The sequence below is a fragment of the Neospora caninum genome, chromosome Ia (genome assembly GCF_000208865.1).
Source record: "Neospora caninum Liverpool complete genome, chromosome Ia".
Classification (NCBI taxonomy): domain Eukaryota; phylum Apicomplexa; class Conoidasida; order Eucoccidiorida; family Sarcocystidae; genus Neospora; species Neospora caninum.
Window position 1 is genome coordinate 584224 of NC_018385.1, and position 17601 is coordinate 601824.

At 55.1% G+C, this 17601-nt stretch overlaps 2 protein-coding genes across 2 annotated transcripts; both read left to right on the forward strand.

The window, feature by feature from the left end:
* Positions 1–288: 288 nt before the first annotated feature.
* NCLIV_000711 (conserved hypothetical protein) lies at positions 289–7720 on the forward strand (the record flags this gene model as incomplete). The annotated part of the gene is made up of 5 exons (XM_003879560.1): positions 289–434; positions 1930–1976; positions 2509–2612; positions 3237–6276; positions 7650–7720. Coding segments are annotated over 5 exons (3408 nt in total), but the record flags the coding sequence as incomplete, so codon positions are not given.
* Positions 7721–9404: 1684 nt separating this feature from the next.
* NCLIV_000712 (conserved hypothetical protein) lies at positions 9405–16236 on the forward strand (the record flags this gene model as incomplete). The annotated part of the gene is made up of 9 exons (XM_003879561.1): positions 9405–9671; positions 10192–10912; positions 11456–12279; positions 12784–12837; positions 13438–13597; positions 13964–14031; positions 14608–14973; positions 15350–15516; positions 16134–16236. The coding sequence occupies 9 exons, from the start codon at positions 9405–9407 to the stop codon at positions 16234–16236; spliced, it is 2730 nt and encodes a 909-aa protein (XP_003879610.1).
* Positions 16237–17601: the final 1365 nt, after the last annotated feature.

Genomic DNA, 17601 nt, shown 5'->3' on the forward strand with positions numbered 1-17601 from the left:
AAGCAGGGGTGTGCACCGGATGCTTAGCATCAGAGAAGTATCTACAAGCAACAGACAGTGTGGAATCAGAGTTGTGAGCCTCTCTGCCTTGCGATCCGTAAACACAACGTCGTCAGGCTTAACGAACCGGCTCTTTGTATTCAAGAACGTATCAACATAGGCGGGACACCTGATGGTGCTCGTGAGCTCACCACAGCGAAAATGCATACTCGTGGCGACCGGGATATGTGGTGAAGGTAGTAGATGGCGTTACTGTAGGTTCCGCATTACGACAGGCACTTCATCTAGGCACCCTTCGCTAAGTGCATACCAACAGTGTACCGAGCCAATGGAGCTACCGATTTATTCGTCGAAGTGGAACATGATATTGCAGGGTCTGATACACTCGGTCCGACCCTCGGCAGCAAAACGGGCGGTGCCGGACGTCCGACGGTGTAAGCGCAAGTCGACTTGCACTTTTTTAACAGTAATATATCATGCTGAAAAACGAAACTGCATCATACAGTGCACACAGGAGGTGGACAGAGCAAGAAAGCAGACGAACCCTCCGCACAACTCTTGCTTCAGGTATTCGGTGTATGGTTTGTAGATAATGGTACGATGTTGACGAAGGGTCGTTCGGTGGCCTTCTGGAGATCGACGGAATACACCACGGCTGATGCTCGGTTTGTATGAACCTAGAAATCCCGTTGTATATGTGTAGCGAAGTGTAGCTTCAGTAATCTGGCTGGTTAATCCTTTTGCTTGCACAGACTGTGTACTTCACAGTTGACTGGTCAGCAAGGGAGAAACACAGCAAAGTCCATTCCCAGCTTAGAAACCGAAGTCCCTACGCGAGGCGGAAAGGTATACCTTGTTGGGAAGGATTCATTCGGGTCCAATTCGACGCAATTGTTGGACGGGAGGTTTCGAACGCAGCAAGGATTTTGAGTAAACCACGAGTCCTCGCTCGGAAGTTCGGCGAAGTTGCGTGTCAACGAGTGGATGGAGGCAGTGCATGAAGCGACACATCTGCGTTACAAAAGCAGCAATGACGCGCTGACCGCGGTCCTCTCGCCAACGATACTGGAGGGAGCATACACTTGTACTCAATTAGCTAGCCTTAATGATACCTCTGTTTATATATGTGTAGCCTGTTCGCTCTTCATTTGAAGTTTTCTCCAGTGGGAGAGCCACAGTAGAGCAAGTGGGAAAGTGCCATGGTGCCCTCCCTTGTTTGCCCGCCAAAACTGGTCCGTCCCACAGGACAGGTAAGATGCGCGTGACACGGCAGCCACTAATCTATCGTATGGCACCGCAAGCATATTCCAGTTTTTTTGCCTGATGCTGTTTCGCGTTCACAGCATGAACTACGGACTGCCGACCGCGTCGTCAGGGCTGTGAAGGATGAGATATCGTTGCGGTCGTGTTCTGCAACCACGTTACAAGAACAGACGCAGCTTTAGGACGCATCTTTAGCGCTCGATCTCGCCTCGAGTTTTTTGCGAGACGCTGACGGCTATCGTATCCGACGGGAGCAGCTGATCTTGTTCGGCGTGCTAAAAGATATTACAGGCAGAACGTCTGTGTGTGTTTTTCTGCTAGTTTATGTGTGTGATTGCATCGTACTTCTCGACTAGGAACAGAGGCACGCATCACGACTGCCAATCGTGCTGGACAGGGAGACGTCAACAGGCACCTATCACGCCTCTCAGTTGAACTACTTCTCGTCCTCCTGTCACCGAAAGGTGTATGATTTCTTGGCGTCGGTATTTTTGCCGTTTGGTAAATCTCAGAGGTTTTCCCCAGGGAATAGCAGGTCCGGAATATCACGTGGGTCAGCGATTGTCAGTGCTGCTTTCAAATGGATAGAGATATACATGCATGCATACACATCTGTATGAGGATATAGCCACAACGGGTGTGTTCAAGATTTCTCTTCCTTGGCAGGGAGAGGTTGGGGTTCTTGCCAATTGAAAACAATGGTGATCACGAAGGTAGGTAGGCAGCAGGCCTGCCTGCTTGTTACAGCAGCGCTTGTGCTGTTGCTCTGCATGACGGGCTTCCCTGCCCTCTGTACAACTGTCTCTCCAACCTTGTTTGCTTCTGAAGGGACTTCTGTGAAACCACTTGACAACAACTTGCAAAAGAAAAGCGGGGGCACTCGTTGGGCAGGCGTCCGTACGGGGTTCAGGAGGAAAGGGAAGCTCTTCAGTCTTGTCGAGTCCCCCCAAGATTCTTATGATTCTGTGTCGCCAGCAACTAACTCGGGAGATCCAGGTCCCGAGCCACAAAAAGGAAGTCTCTTTAAGAAAAGTCGACCAGATGACAAGATAGGCGCACCCTCTAGCTTGGAAGGTTTCAGCTTCGGTGACAATCGGTCAGCAGCTGAGACAGCGCCACAAAATCGTCAAGAAGCTCTTCTGGCCGCCGTTGTCGGGTTCTCGTTGACGCTCCGTCTGCTCGAACGCAGTGAAGAATCTGTAATCGCCACTCCTGGTGTACTGAGTAGTGTTGTTTGGGCAACAGAGGCTCTCAACAACTTAGCCAAGAGTGACGAGGGTGGAAACGCGGATATGAAAAAACTGGCGGAAACAACGGACGATATCGTGCAAACAATCAACAGATTAGATGTAAGGAATCCCAGAGCAACGAGAAGATCGGGTGGCAGAGCACAACGATATGAGACTTTCTCTTTTTGTCCAGCGCATGACAACGTCATAGTCATTTCAGTGTTTGCTAGCAATATTCAATCTCGCCGGTTCATCGATTCTCTTGTCTTCGGCGATATCTTTTCGCCTCCGTGTCATGTCGCCTCAGGTTTGTGTGGCCTCAGTAACCTCGCCGCGGCTCCGCTGAGCTGCCGAGACTTGTTTGGAGATTTGGTCTTCGCTGTGCCGATCCGATCCCTCGTCAGTTGGCCTCCCCCTGCTTTCCTGTGGGCTTCCCCGCTCATCCTGTCGCTCGTAGTCTCCTCATGCTGTCGGCCTCTGCGTCTTCCTCGCAGGCAACACATTGCTCACACCTGTTCTCGTCCTTATAATCGTTTCTCCCACGCCACTGGCGCCGATACAGTGCAATTTGAAGCCATGTCCTCCGTGGTGCAACTTTCCACGATGATGGCGGAAAGAAGCGGGGTATATCGTCGGTGTGCGTAGTTTACGCTGTTTAGCAACAGAGATCTGACTTTTTGTCAGTCCCTTCCTGAGGCGTTCTTTTTTCTGACTCTCTGCCATGTGATTTTGTTTCCTGTACAGGACATGTTCAGGGCATGGGCGAACTTGGAAGATAAAATTCATGCAGTGGGCGACATATTGTCAACTGCGGCTGCCCGTGATGGACCGTTTGATCCTCCAGACTCCACAAAAGAAAGTCCAGCAATCGGGAATCAGTTGCTGGTGCTAGGTGCCGAGTTGAAGACGTTCAGTATAGCGGATTTCTGCACTGCGACGGAGCGGGCCCCTGTTGCTGCCGCTACCACATCTCCAACCCTGTTCCCTGAGCCTCCCCAGGCACCCAACATCGACTCTTCCTCTTCGACATCAAAGAATTTGTCTCTTAGACACGAAGAGATCAACAATCGAGATGGTCACCCTTCTACGATCTCCACAACAGGAGTCACTGAAGACCGTGACCTCACCCCGGCAGTTGGTACAACTCCAGAGCTGCTTGTTTCAACTTCCGATATCTTAGAGTATGCCTCCATTCAACGAAACTCCACTTTTCCCAAGTCTGTAAAGGTTCTCACCAGCAGTTCTCCGCGAGCGGACCCGGAGATAGACGAAAACGAGACGATAGTCCTTCCTCATGTCCCTGCGATGAATTCCGCGAAGGAGCCGGCTCCAGACGACGTCGATCCTGTTTCCTCTGCTGCGTTAAACAGCCTCCCCACTGTAACGGAGGTGCGACAAGAGATCTCACACCTCACAGATACCCCGGCTAGCAGCGTTGCTGGGCCATCGGCCGATTCCATGGCGGCTAGGCTACATTCCGAGCCTATTTCTGTTGTTTCCACCGGTGAAGACGCGGCATTCTCTTCCAGATCGAACAAGGTTCCCGTGCATTTCCAAGAGATTGTTTCCGCATCCACAAAAGAAGATGGGGAGGCATTGTTGCCGCATGAAAATTCTTCCAACCAGCAGCATTCTGTGCAAAGCGGCACCCGTCCTTCCGAAGAGGTTGGGACCTCACTGGAGAATAACCCGGAATGGGACGCAGTTCCGGTGAGGAGGAAAGATGCGGAAGCTGCAGAGGAAGGCGACGAGCCGGTGAAAGAACCAGTAACCCATACAGAGGACCGCCGACACGAACAGGACGTGAACGCCAAGCAGAAGCAAGATTCCGCCAACGGTTCGTCTGGGGAAAGCACCCCCAATGCAGACGAAGGTAGAACGAATGAGGAGGACCATGGTAGAAGAGAGGCGGAGAGCACACGACAACCTACCGCGGAAGACGAGATATCTGAGATTGAAGGCATTCCCCCAGGTTCAGCTCCAGTGGCTGATGAGGCGTCCACACGTGAAGGGGCTCCTCCGGCTGTCTCGGAGAACCTGAAACATGGAAGCAATGAGATCGACAGCGTTGAATCCGAGGCTTTTCTGCAGACGCAAGGAGATGACTACTCACCCAGCGTGTCTCCGGACATCGCAGATGAAGAGGAGGCGCCAACGGAGTCATCCGCCTCCGAGATGCTTCAGGGAAACCTCGAAGCTGAAGAGGCCGTGGCCGACGAAGACGGACCTCTACTGGGCAGTGAAAGGAGTGAGTCGGATCTTGCGACTTCTGTTCCACCTGAGATTTCCGAAGACAACACGACCCTTTCACAGGAACAAGATGAAACTCTCAAGAACGAGGAAGGACCAACCGCTGCCGCCCTTATTCAGCACGAAACCAACTTTGGCGCAAAAGAGCAGGCATCATCTGCAGCGAATGCAGACAAGACCCTGGACGACCGGTCCGTGGAAGAACGGACAACAGAAGAAGCGTCAGCTCATGCACATCGCGTCACAACTTTGCCGGCATCCCGCTATGGGTCAGTGCAGAAAGGCACGCCTTCTGCCTCGGATACCGTGAACGCAGGGGCAAACGACGAAGAGAAGGAAAAAGGATTCCCAGATGACGTGGTCCTCGGTGAGACAACGGGAGATCCGACGACCGCGCCTGGCGAGTCGGCTACATCGGCATCGGAAGACGCCCTTGAAACTGGAACGGCGCCAGGGGAGCCTGAGAAAGACAATCCGCACGACGTCCTCTCCGGGACTGCGTCAGGCCCGCGGAACAGGCAATTCAGCGCTCCAGCTGATGAGACTAACGAAACAGCCCAAACCCGAAAAGCGACACTCGGCGACATGCCTACCGACGGGTCCCTTCCAGATTTAAACGGTCACGGAACGGATTATCGTGACAGAGAGGCAGCGGGGGGCGGGCTCCACACATACCATGACGATCCTTCGAAGATGAAGGACTCGTCTCCTGCAATCACTGCTTTTCTTTCCACGTTTTCGCCACACGTTTCTCAGACGGAATCCGGAGACGACGGTCGTCACGCACATCACCGGCCTGACACCGTAGACCAGTCAAAGGAACTGTTTTTATCGCCGGCAAACCAGCTAGAGGAGCCCGTTGTCGCACATGCAAATGGAGGATCCACAGTGTCTGATGATCAGGAAGAGGCCGCAGGCGAGCACACGCCGGCGACCGCGGCTGAGCAGCTTGACCACACAGACGAGTCTACGAGTTTCGGAGGAGGGAGGGTGTCCCAGACCGAGGGAAGCTCCCGGCGGAGACGCAGGGATGGAGTGCGTGGAGGCGAAACGGATGTTCAGACACACAAAACCGCAGAACCGGGAGAAAAAAGGTACGGGAGAGGCCAGAGAGAATCCGATCCATCCGGCAAAGAAGGGAAATCAGACGAGTTTCTGCCCAGACAGAACAGAAATGGGTTTTCTTCGAGGGTACCTGGGAACGGCAAGACGCCGGAACTCGAGAGAGAAACAGAGGACAGCATCCCGTCTGACGAACCAGGGCAGAAAGCCGAGCAAGGAGAATCACCTGAAAAAGCCGATGGGGCCCTCAATGAGAAAACTGAATCAGATGTCGCCTTCGATAAAACAGAGTCAGATATCGACAAATTCCTGAAATCTGAAAACCTTGCGGAACTAATGAAGGCAAAGACTCTCGACGATCTCCGACGGATTCTTGGACCTTACATGAAGGTGACGATCAAAGACGCCCTGGCATTCAAAGAGCTGTCTGATAAGCTGAAGGATGCGGGTGTGAAAGAAGCGGAAATACGAGGTATGATGGCAATGGAGAATACACCCTGGAGAGCATTTGCCACAAAAATTGGCCTCTCTGAACGGTCAACTGAAACTCTGGAGCGGTGCTTGGCAAAGCTTTTCCGGTAGCCGCCTCTCTAGTACTAACAGGGACAGGTATACCATCAACGGTGGCCGGGGCGAACTACCCGTGCCAATTTTATATCCGGTTTGTATCCAGAAGAGCTGCATATGTCTGCCATCTCTTTGTGTACCCAGTTTGAAAGGTTTGCAGTTGTGAGCGAGCACCGTGGCCTTGTGCAGAAAGGCCCGACGAGCATGCTACCAGCAATTTTGGTGCTGGGCGAAATCTCGCAATCACGGTTTCCGGTGGATACTTTGGCGCACCTCCCCTGTTGGTGGCAGCATGTAATATTTCAAAATAGACTGTCCACACGAGCCCCCAACATTGAAGGTGTCTGGGTAGTCATCAACACCATCTACCGCATAGTTAGACTCGTGGACATATGTATACTTTTTGGTTACAAGGGAAATGCATCAACAATTTGGGTTTGCAAGCGAAGGATTCCAACAGTTTGGCCATGTGCTTAGTGATTCGATCTCTGGCCGATAAATTGCTACGCGGTGTGTTCAAAGGCTCTCCATGAACTGCTGCGCGACATGCAAGTTGGTTGCCGCGCATTAAGCCCAAATTTTGAAGTTTTACACAAAAGAATGAACGCATCCCCTGGCGTCGGTGATAGGTACACCCGACAGCAGTCAAAACGCGTCGCCGTCTACTCTCGGGCCGCGTCATGAGCGAGGGAGAGACAGCCTTAATTTTCGCTGCCGTAGCTTCGCTTGCGTACATGATGGCTGTCGGTCTAGAAATTGATACAAACACCGGGTACCTAATTTCAGCACGATACGTATGCACTTCTACGGTGGAGCCTTCACTGTTCCCCGTAAGTCCCTTGAAGTAGCGCTTGTGAAGGCTCTCGTTCCTAGCTTTTGATTTCTGATGTGTTCAAGAGGTCAATGATTGAACGTCGGATCTCGAATTTCCGACATCTCAAGGCAAGAATGTGCCTTCACACCCTGCATGTGCAGCGACAGCAACCGCCGGTGCTCCATCACAGCCTTGTTGCCAGGCCTCCATTGACAGCTGTTGAGGCACCAGTTCAATTTATACACTCCTTACTACTTGGTTTGTCAAACACAAGACGGAAGGCGCGCCCGAGGTACCACGGATCGGAGGTCCGCTTATTCCTGCCTAGGGTGTCTGTTGTGGCGACGAAGTGAGGAACTTCTAATGAGGCTTACTATCCCTGCGACAACCCAGCTCCACAACTAGCGAAACGATTTCAAAGGGGATCATCATGAATTCACGTTTACGGCCCGTGTTGGCGACAGATGAGCAGCCTTCTTTCTACAACCCGCGCAGGCGGGCTACGCTGTCTCCCGCTTCACCGCTGAAGAGCCAGGTGAGTGTGAAGGGTTCAAGAGGGCTTGGTGAGAGATTTCGTCTGAGTACACCTCTTTCTTCTTCTCCAGATAACGGCTCCTACCTCACAAAACGTTCAGCGAAAGCCCCGGGCGCAGCTGTGAGAGTTTCAGCAAAAAAAGGCAGTTTCGGCAAAGAGACTTTCGCTACCATGCTTGGCGCGACCCGACCCGCCTGGCGTTGCGTAAGAGTCCCCAGAAGCTTCTTTCTCACTGTCGAAGAGCCACTTTCCCACAGGAGGTTTTCCCAAACCGAAAAGAGGACTCTACAGTTTGAGAGCTTTTTGGTTCGGCTGCTCCGAGTAAGTTGTTTTGCCGGTATGGATAACGTGAAGGTTCAGCAAGTCGTCCAAGTCCTGTGCGAAACCGTCGGTCCCAAAACGCTCCAGAGGCTGGCCGCGTAAGGAAACTCAGCACTGCACACCCTTTTCCGCCTTACTTTGCTGGCTAGGTTGGAAAAAAGCCGCACCGTAGAAAACGGGAAGAGATCGCCGATCACGACGTCGGAAGAAAAAAGCTGCTCCGCGCCAGCGACTGGACGGCTCGACAATCGATCCTTCTAAAAACGCATTTGTCCGACAGCAGCACGAGTACATGCGTCGCCCCGCTCTAAAAACCGGGACCGGGGAAATGCATGTTTGCAGCTACTTTTCTTGCCTGCGATGTGAAAAATCGGGACGCCCTGCCCTCTTTTAAATGATTCTGGAGGTACAGGACAGAAGACGGGTGCGGTCGCCATCCGTTTTCCTCTCCAAAGAGCTAGTTCATTTGTGCAGGAAAGGAGACATGTCTGTTGCATGTACAAAAACCAGAGAGACGGCGTAGGTCTTTGCGGCCACAACTCGGCGGCGCTTTCGTCGTTTCCTGCTAGGTTCCCTCCTTCTCTTTCTTGCCGAGGACTTTGTTCACTTCTCTCCTCTTTCCGCGTTTTTGCTCTTTCCTCAAAGGAAACTGCCGCCTTCAACGCTTGGGTGACCCTGGGTGTCGCCTGGAGCGGCGGAACTCCACCGAAGGATGCTCGACAAACACATCTGTACCTGGCCCATCCTCGCGGCTTTCGTGTCCTCGTCTCCGTCAAATGAAAACTTCGTTTCTTCTCCGAATCGATTCCTTTTCCCCCTCCACCTTTTCTTGATTCCGCGGCTCAGACGACACCCCCCTGTCCGATCTCGCGGGCGCATTCCCATCTACCGTTCGCGTCGTCCTGCGGCGGTCTCGGTTTTCGGCCCGTTGTCTCCGTTTTCCCTCCCTTTCTTTTCTTTAGGAACCACGCAAGGTTTTCCCAGTCCGGTTCGGAGCTACGGTACCCTCGGGTTCTCGTCGGGAGACCGCTGCGCTGGACTCCCGGCGCTCCTCTCTCGCCTGTTCTCTCGTCTCGCTCTGTTGTATGACTCCTTTTCCTCCGTTGTTTTCTCTTTTTGCTTTCGTCTCCCCCACACTATTCTCGTCCCTCGGGCGCATCGTTTCCGCCGGGGCCCGTTCGAACCGAAAGCACTTGCCGGAAAATGGCCTTTGTCCCTGCATCCGCGGGAATCCAGAACTCGCTAGCATCATGCTCCAACCGTAACGCTGATTTCCTCCTGTCCTTTCCTCCTCTGCACCCTTCAGTCCATTCTTTTGTCGAAAGATCTCAGCGCACTTCCAGAGCCGGAAAAACCTGCGAAAATGTCGAGGAGGGAAGAAGTGTTCTACCCTCAGGAGCCGGGCTACGAAGAGCGAAGGACGCTCAGCGGAACGAGTGGACACGCCGTCGAACGCGAACCAAATCGAGCGGGAACAGCAAACAGAGAAGGAGCAGTGAGCATCATCCCCGGTCTTCTCTTCCAGCATGTCGTTCAATTTTTCTCCCACAACGAAGTTGTCGACGTGACTCCTGGTTTGACGAAGCTGCTCGTGGTCGATAATCGCCTCTTTGTCTCGACTGCGCTCCAGGTAAATCTGAGAACTCAAGCCTCCAGCTTTTTCCTCTCTGCGTTGTCGTCTCCCCTGTCTCTCTTCCCCTTCCCATATGGAGGTCTGTGCCCTGATCTCTCTCTTCCAACCTGTGTCTCCGGTGTCTCATCTTCTCAAGCAACGTGGGGCCGTCCCTTTTGCTTCTCGCTGATCCTTCTTTCCCCTCGCTCAAAAAATAGACCAAGTGCCTGTGTGTGGGGCGTGACCGTCAAGGCGTCCTGTCTGCGCACTTTGCTATCTTTTTCTTCCCTTTCTCCTCTTTGCTGCGATATCCACGGCTCGGTCCATCCTGCTTCCTCCGGAACACGTGGCGCCTCTCCGTACCGTGCATCTGTCTCTTCGTCTCGCGTCGTCTTCCGTCTCCTCTTCAGTTTCAGTCTGCTGACGCGCAGTTTTGAGCCCCAGAGTACTGTTATCTTTGGAGCCTGACGCACGGTAATTGGGTTTCCCCTTCCTCCTCTCCACCATGCACTCCGTCGCTGTTCTTCTCTTTCGACAGGCTTTGAAGGAGTTCTTCTACCGGCCCTTCCCGTGCGCTCCCTTTACGCCCGCCCCTCGCCGCTCCTCCCCGGCTTCGCCTTCGCACCCCGTGGCCGACGGCGAGACGCTCTCTGCATGCGCTGCGGAGCTTGTGCCACGGTCACCTCGCGACGCTGCGTGCCCGTCGCCCGCCTCACGCGTTTCTTCCCAGCCGAAGAGACAGCCGGCGTCGCCCCCGCCCACCGTTCTGTCTCCCGCCACGCTGGGCGCTGCGGCGTTTGCGGGCGCCGACCCGCTCGCCGCCTTCTCGCCCCCAGAGACCGGTGCGCATGCCTTTTCGCCGTCCACGCATCATGCCGCCGCAAAGGCTGTCGGAGGCGCGTGCGCCTCCCCCCCGAGCGACGAGAGAGACGCTGCGCGTCAGGACCCGAAGCTGCGGAGTGAGAAGGACGAGCGCGCGGGCACGCGCCAGTCACCGCTAGCTCGCGGCGCCTCGTCTCAGTCGCTGGACAGAAAGCCGTCTCTCCCCGCTGTCTCGTGCCTGCGCATGCGCAGCGACTTGGCGCGCGGGATCGGCGCGCATGGCGTGTGGCTCTACGACGAGACTGCGAAAGTGATCACGGGTTTCATGGACGACAGAGAGCTCTGCGCCTTCTTCATCTGCTGGGCGTACTGGCTGAGGGCGAAGCACGGCGGCGCGCCGTCGCCCAAACCCGGCGCGGGCCGAAAAGGCAAGGGAGGTACGCATGCAGCGGCGGTGCCGGAAACCAGTGCATGCACCTGCGAACAGACAGCTGCAGAGGGGCGGGCGGAGAGAAAGGTGGCGCAGCGAACTAGGCGGCACGGCGCCGCGGGGACGAAAACTGTGTGTACAGACAAGGAGGGTTCCGGGATTTTTGCGTGTCGGATGTCTAGTTGGTGAGAAGTAGGGGAAGAAGCAGAGAGAGGCAGAGACGGGGACGATTGTTCGCGGATGAGGCGCGAGACGAAGACGGAAACGCGGAAGAAACGAAAGCGAGAGAGTCGACACAGAGAGGCCGAAGAAGGGAAAACCTGTGTCGGGGCCTCGCAAAAGGAAGAGCCCAGGAAGACGAACCGCATCCAGATAGGACACATGCGCGGGAGCGCGAGCATCGGGAGACGGGCGGGGACCGGGGGCAGGGGGGGGGTGGGGGGGGGAGGACGTAGCGGGTGCGTTGCCGTCCTCGTGTGTCTTGCGGTAGACTGTGAAGATGCTTTGGGAGAGAGACGTCTCCGTTCCGCGCTTGTCCCTTCACTTGCAGGACGAAACGGGAAACCTGGCGACTCCGCCTCGGCGGGTTCGCGAGGCACGGACAGGAAAGGGCGAGAGCCTGCCGGGAGGGACGAGGTCGAAAAGCGAGAGGCGTGCGAGGAAGGGCGAGAACATTCTCGCTCTCAGTCCAGTGTGCACGCGTCTGATCCTCAAGAGCATCTCGGCCAGCGAGGCGAAGACGCCGCCCCCCCGTCTTCTGCCGTGTCGCCTTCCCGCCCTTCGAGTTCGACCTCTCCCTCGGTCTCTGTCCCGGCTTCTCGCCCGTGTTCCTCGCCTCTGCCGTCCTCGATCTCTGATGACGGCGCGCAATCGGAAGAGACAGTCTTCGCCATTCTGTGTGGGGCGCCGCCGCCGTGGACATGGACCTTTCAGCAGTGGAGAGGTGAGTGGCGTTCACCTGCGTTTCTTTCGGGCGTCTTCTCTCACCCTTCCCTCTTCGTCGTTCCGGCTGTCTCGGCTGCGGGGTCGGTCCTGTCGTCCATCGTATTCTCTTCAGCCCCTGAGCTCCCTTTTCTCGCGTTCTCTTCCTCCTCGGTCTTCTGCTTCGAAGTTCCCGCCCTCTCTTTCCTGGCTTACCTCTCTTGTCTTAGTTGGGTCCTCTCGCTCTTTTGCACTCCCCGTCGGCTCATCTCGGTGTCTCTTCTCCCGTCCTTGTCTTGGCATGAGAGCCACCGCTCCGGCTTTCGCTGTCTCCGCGGATTGCTGTCTCCCTTTCTTTGCCTGTTCAGCCTTCTACAAGACGCCATCGCCCGTGCTGTACATCGAACCCAACAGACCGCCGCTCGAGGCCTTGCTGCTTCAGCTGCAAAACAGGTGAGCTCCGGCGTCCTCGCCCACGGGCAAACAGTAGGACTGGGGAGAGGCGATGCAGATGAACGTTCCGAACAAGAAGACTTGGAGGTCGTCCCGCGTCGATAGTGCCATTCCTTGGCACTGTCCACTGTAACCATGTTGAAACAGGAACAGGAAAACAAAGAAGGTGCGGCTGTATCCTCCCAGCTTTCACTGATTTCCTAGACGTCTCCTTTTTCTCGCCTTCCTTCTTCGTGTTTCCCACTGTTTTCGTCGGCGTCGTCTTTGTCTGATTCCTGTTTCGTTCCTTCTTCCCATTTCTTCCCTCCGCCGTCCTCTGGGTGGGTTGTTTGTTTCCTCTCTTCTCGGGATCCAGTCTGTGTGTTGTGTCGTTCGGTCGATGAGCGCCGCTCGGCTGTCTCGCTGGTTCGCTCTTCTCTCTGTTTTCACCTCTGATGCACCTTTTCCCGCCGTGTCTCTGGCCTCAGATCGGCGACCGTCGCGCTCTGGAATGATGAGCGCCAGGCGCCCATGATTGTCATCACTTTGAGAGCGCTCCTCGCCCACGCCGTGCAGCACGTGAGTTGCGGGATCGTTTTTCTTTTTTTTCTAATTTCTGTAGGGACGCCCGTGGCCTTTTTTGAACGGACGCAAAACCAATCTTCCCACGTCTATAATTTCTGAGATGATGCATGCATTCCTCGCGTTTTCTCTCCTGGCGTATGTGCAAGTGCCCCTCTCCCCTGTCCATAAAGCCACGTGCTCATCTCGTAGGCCTTTCTCTCTTTCTCTGCCGCACATCCACATCTACGCAATTCCCTGTTGCTCTCGACTCCTGTGGATCTGCAGGATACGTGTGACTGTATGTACACGTGGTTTGATGTATGGATGCAAAGCTGCAAAGACGTGCGCTGAAACGTTGTCCGTCGTCGTCGTGCTTGTCCAGGGATAAGTGCACCTCCCACTTCCCCGGGGCACGATGGCGCGTGCTTTTGTGATGGGAATAGACGGAATTGGTTCCCCACTGTTTCTTCCGCAAAGGAATATAGCAGGCATTTCGTTCCACGGCGCGAGGGGCGAGAGTCTGCTTGATCACCCGACAGACGCGGCGGCTGTCCACGCCGCTGTGTCTCGCCTGTTCAGCCCCGCGTGTGCTTCTTCCCTTCTTCTTTCCTTCAGCTACGGGGGGACCTCCCCGAGTTCGATCTTCACGTGCACCACCTGCAAGTTGGGACTTTCGAGAACATCGTGACTGTGGGGTCAGGGGAGTCAGTTTTGAGCGTTATTGAAACCCTCGACGAAAGCGACATTTCTGCCGTTCCTGTCGTCAATTCACGCGGTACGTCTCCTCCGGACAGCGCGTACGACGCTCCAAGCTTCAAACCGACCAAAACGCCCCCCCGTTTCCCCTGTTTATAGATTAATGAAACCGCATCTTCGCATGCATTTTCCAACCATAGGGGCGTGTAGAGGACTGAAGACACTGGCTCCGCTGCTTCGCAGAAGGTAGCGAAGGGGCGGGGGGGGGGGGGGGGGGGGATTCAGTGAACTGCAGGCTACCTCCGTTGTAGCATCCGTTGGCGTCCTTTCATAACTCTGTCGGTATACAGATATGCATATGCGCATATTTTTGTGTAACGGTGCAGGCACCTGTGTATGTATGCATATGTATTTACGTGCCGGCTTTTTATCTGTCTCGCTTCAGGCGCTTATGTCGGATGCTTCACACGGCAAAGTTTTCTTCTTCTCGCCTTGCAGGCGATTCACAACAACGTACGCGTTTCGGCGACTAGTCTGAGGTGGCGTTTGCTCTTCAGCCAAGCCCTTGGAGGGTTTTTGCGCGTTTGTCCTTTTTCTTGCATGCATCCTCGCGCCGTGATGGGGTGTGCACGAGGTGGACTTCCTGCATTGTCCACGGCGGCGCCTGTGCCTACATACAAAGAGACACCCGCGTGGATCTCGCTTCGGACGGACCCTTGTTCAAGTGTGCACATGCAAGCGGGACGGTTTTGCATGCGGATGCGAATTAACGTCTTGTCCCGTCAGTTGGCGGCCTGCATATCTCCCACAACTCCCTTCACGATCGTTTGTCTCTCCTACTCAAAACTAGACAAATATATATATATATATATATACGTATATGTAGATATAGAGACAGCTACATATTGATATAAGTAGAGATATATGTATCGGTAGCTTTGGTTCCGGGTTATGGACGCGGAGTCTTGTTTTTCGGCCGAGTCGTCTCTGTATCTCTGCGTCTGTGGGTAGAGGGATGGAGTGTATGGGGTTTGACCTCAGGTCAGGGGGGTGGAAGCTGCGTTCTTCAATTCCTCGCCTTGCCTTTAGACCCCCTTCGATATTGAACAGCCAGTCGGCGAAGCTCTCAGGCAACTCAAGCACCAAGAGGAGCAACTCGAGCAACAGCGACAAGCCCGCGCGGCAGCGGCGCTCGTCGCGGCGAATCCCCCAGACCAACATCGTCTTGCGTCTTCCCTCTACTATCACACCTTCCGTGCCTCTGCCTACTACGGTTCGGCGTGCCGCACTCAAGACGCCTTTGCAAGTCGGGCTGGGTACTCCCGCCCCGGTCTCTCGCCAGAGCCGTACGCCGCTTATGGCGTCGCACCCTTTGGAGCCTGTCCCTCTGGAGACGGCTCGGGAACTTCTCAAGGGGCGAAGAAACCCGTGCTCGACTCGGTCGTTCGCCTACCGGTAAGGCCCACAGGAAATGCGGATGTTCTCTCCCGGCGCCTCCTGTGCTGTGCATCTATCCGATTTTCGTAGAGGGGCGGCTGGTGACTTGGGGTGGAGCTGCGGTCGCACAGACGATGAATACACCATGGGTTCATGCATGCGTGTGTGCGACTCTGTGCAGTGGAAGGGATAAGCACGCTTGGCGCAGATGCGTTTTTGTGGCAGCGGCTGGGTGGCGGCGAGGGGCGTCCACGTAGTTGGTCCGGGCGTCTTGACGTCTGCAGGCCATGTGTGGTTCGGGGGCTTTCACGTGTATGCGCACAGCCGTGCTACGGTTTGCCCTCCCCTTAGCGTTGCCGTTTCTGTTCTTTTGCGATGGACGGCTCCTCTGCAGCACAGACCTGGCGTCGGCTTTGGGCTGATGAGCCGAATGACGAGCCGAGAAAGTCGACGCTTGGACTCGCAAACCGGAGGCTTGCTGGTTGCTTCGGTCTCTCTACGGGACGCTCTTCTTCGCGTGCTGTTCTCTCCCTACCGCCGTGTCATTTTCCTCGATCACGAGTACGCTTTTCTCAATTGCCTGTCTCTGCTGTGGCCTACATTCAGACGTCTCTCGTTCCCTCTACTATCGCACACGCCGTCTTGCTCGCTTCCGGTGTTTACAATCATATCCGCACATCCATATATATATATATATATATATATATATATATAAATATAAAAATATAAATACATCTATTTTCATGTATTTCTATTTAGTGGCATAGGTGCAGAGATGGGCAAGTGCATGCAGCCGCATGCGTCTATAGACTCCTGGTCTCTTTCACGCGGGTGGCCCTATCGTTCTCCTCTCCCTTGCGTTCTGCCAGTGGAGCGTCTCTATTTCGTTTTCCCCCACGGCGCCTCTCCGCTATCCATCTGTTCAATTCCTGCCTCACACCGAACCCAATGTGCATGCGTCGCCGTACGCCGAATCTCGCATAGGAGGATCTCCGCAGCGATATATGTGCTTTATGTGTGTACGATTTGTACGCATCATCATTATGTATGCGCATATTTATGTATATAAATGTACATTCATGTATTCTACCCCGCTAGTCTGTTTTGCCCCTTTGCTTGGGGTGTTGCATGTGTGCTTGGGACGTCTGTGGCGGTGTTTGCGTTTTCTGTATGCAGAGACCGCGTCTGCGGAATAGTGACGGCGTCGGACCTCGCCGAGTTCCTCGTGGGATCTGGTCGGGCTCTTTCCTCTCGTGCGTGCACAGAGAGCGCGTTTTCTGAATCTGTCTCGTCGCTCGACCCGGAGCGCTGCATTTTTCCTCAAGAGCGCCCTGCATCCGCATGCGCACAGCAGGCAAGTGTCTCCTCGCATGTCCCCTCGTCTGCGCCGGCGTCTTCGACCCTCGCGCCAGGGGCAGAGGCGGAAGGGAAGGCGCCAGGAGACGGGAGCTCGACGGGCCAGTGGACAGCCGACCCCACACAGTCCACGGGGACACCTGTGACGCGCGAGGCAGGCACTCCCGCGGAAGCGGAGAATCCCGCGGCTTTGGACAGATCACGGCATGCATCCTCTTTCCCTTCTTCCTTGCCGGCGGTTCCTCCTTCGGCACACAGGACAACCTCAGACTAAGAGGAGGAGCGTCGACGCCCGCAGAGAAGAGAATGAGCAGGGACGAGAGTGGGCGAGAACGACGCCGCACAGGGACGGCGTTCAGCCTGCCGAAAATCGTGATCTGTTCGGGCAATACGTGCGTTTCTTCTCTTCGATTCCCTCTCTTCCCGTCCGTCTCTCGCTTCTCTTCCGCTTGTGTCAATCCGCTGCGAGTTTGCGAGCAGTCGAGCGGGAAGGGAAACGGAGAAAAGCAGGGGACGGCAAATGCAGCCGCAAATTTAGGAGGCTGCGAAAGGGACGGAAGTCAGTGAGGAGACTCAGAGAGCCGCACACAGCACACAAAAAGGCGTGGATGCAGGCAGGGTTCTTCGCAGTTCCGCAGACAGGCGGGTGGGGCACCGCGGTTCTCTGCCCGCAGTCTCGTTTCCTTTGTTCCCGATTTGTAGAATTTGTTTTCGTTTTACAGCCCCAACTGGCCGCGTTCCCAACGGTCACGGGCGGCTGCATGCAGGGGCTGCAGCCGTTCTGGCTCAGTCCCAGTGCTGCTGCGAAGGGGTTCCTCGCACGCGCGTTTCCCTTCTCTTTGTCGGAGCGTGTTGTGAGGGGACTTTCGTCTTGGGGCCCGGAAAGGAGCGCCATCTGCGTTGGGAGGAAGAATGCTGAACGTCGAGGGGGAAAGGTGAACGGCGATGTTGGGGCCGAGGTCCACACGGCGCTTACTTCGTGAAACCAGCTGTCCATCGTTCCTTGTAAAGCAACCTCGATCTCCCTTCTCTGGCATGTCATCCTCGCTCTCGTCTCGAGTCTGGTTTTTGGTGTCTCTCACGCGTCCGATGTACCGGCGACACGGCGCTTTAACAGTTCACTGTCACACGACACATGTCTCACGCTAGCCCCGGTACGCAACGGGTACCCCTCGACACACTCCGCTTCTACGTATATTTGGTTAGACTATAAATGTACAGAGATATACCCTAAATGCATATCTTGATGCAGCTATATATACACGTTTCCCTGAAGCGCGAGACTGACCC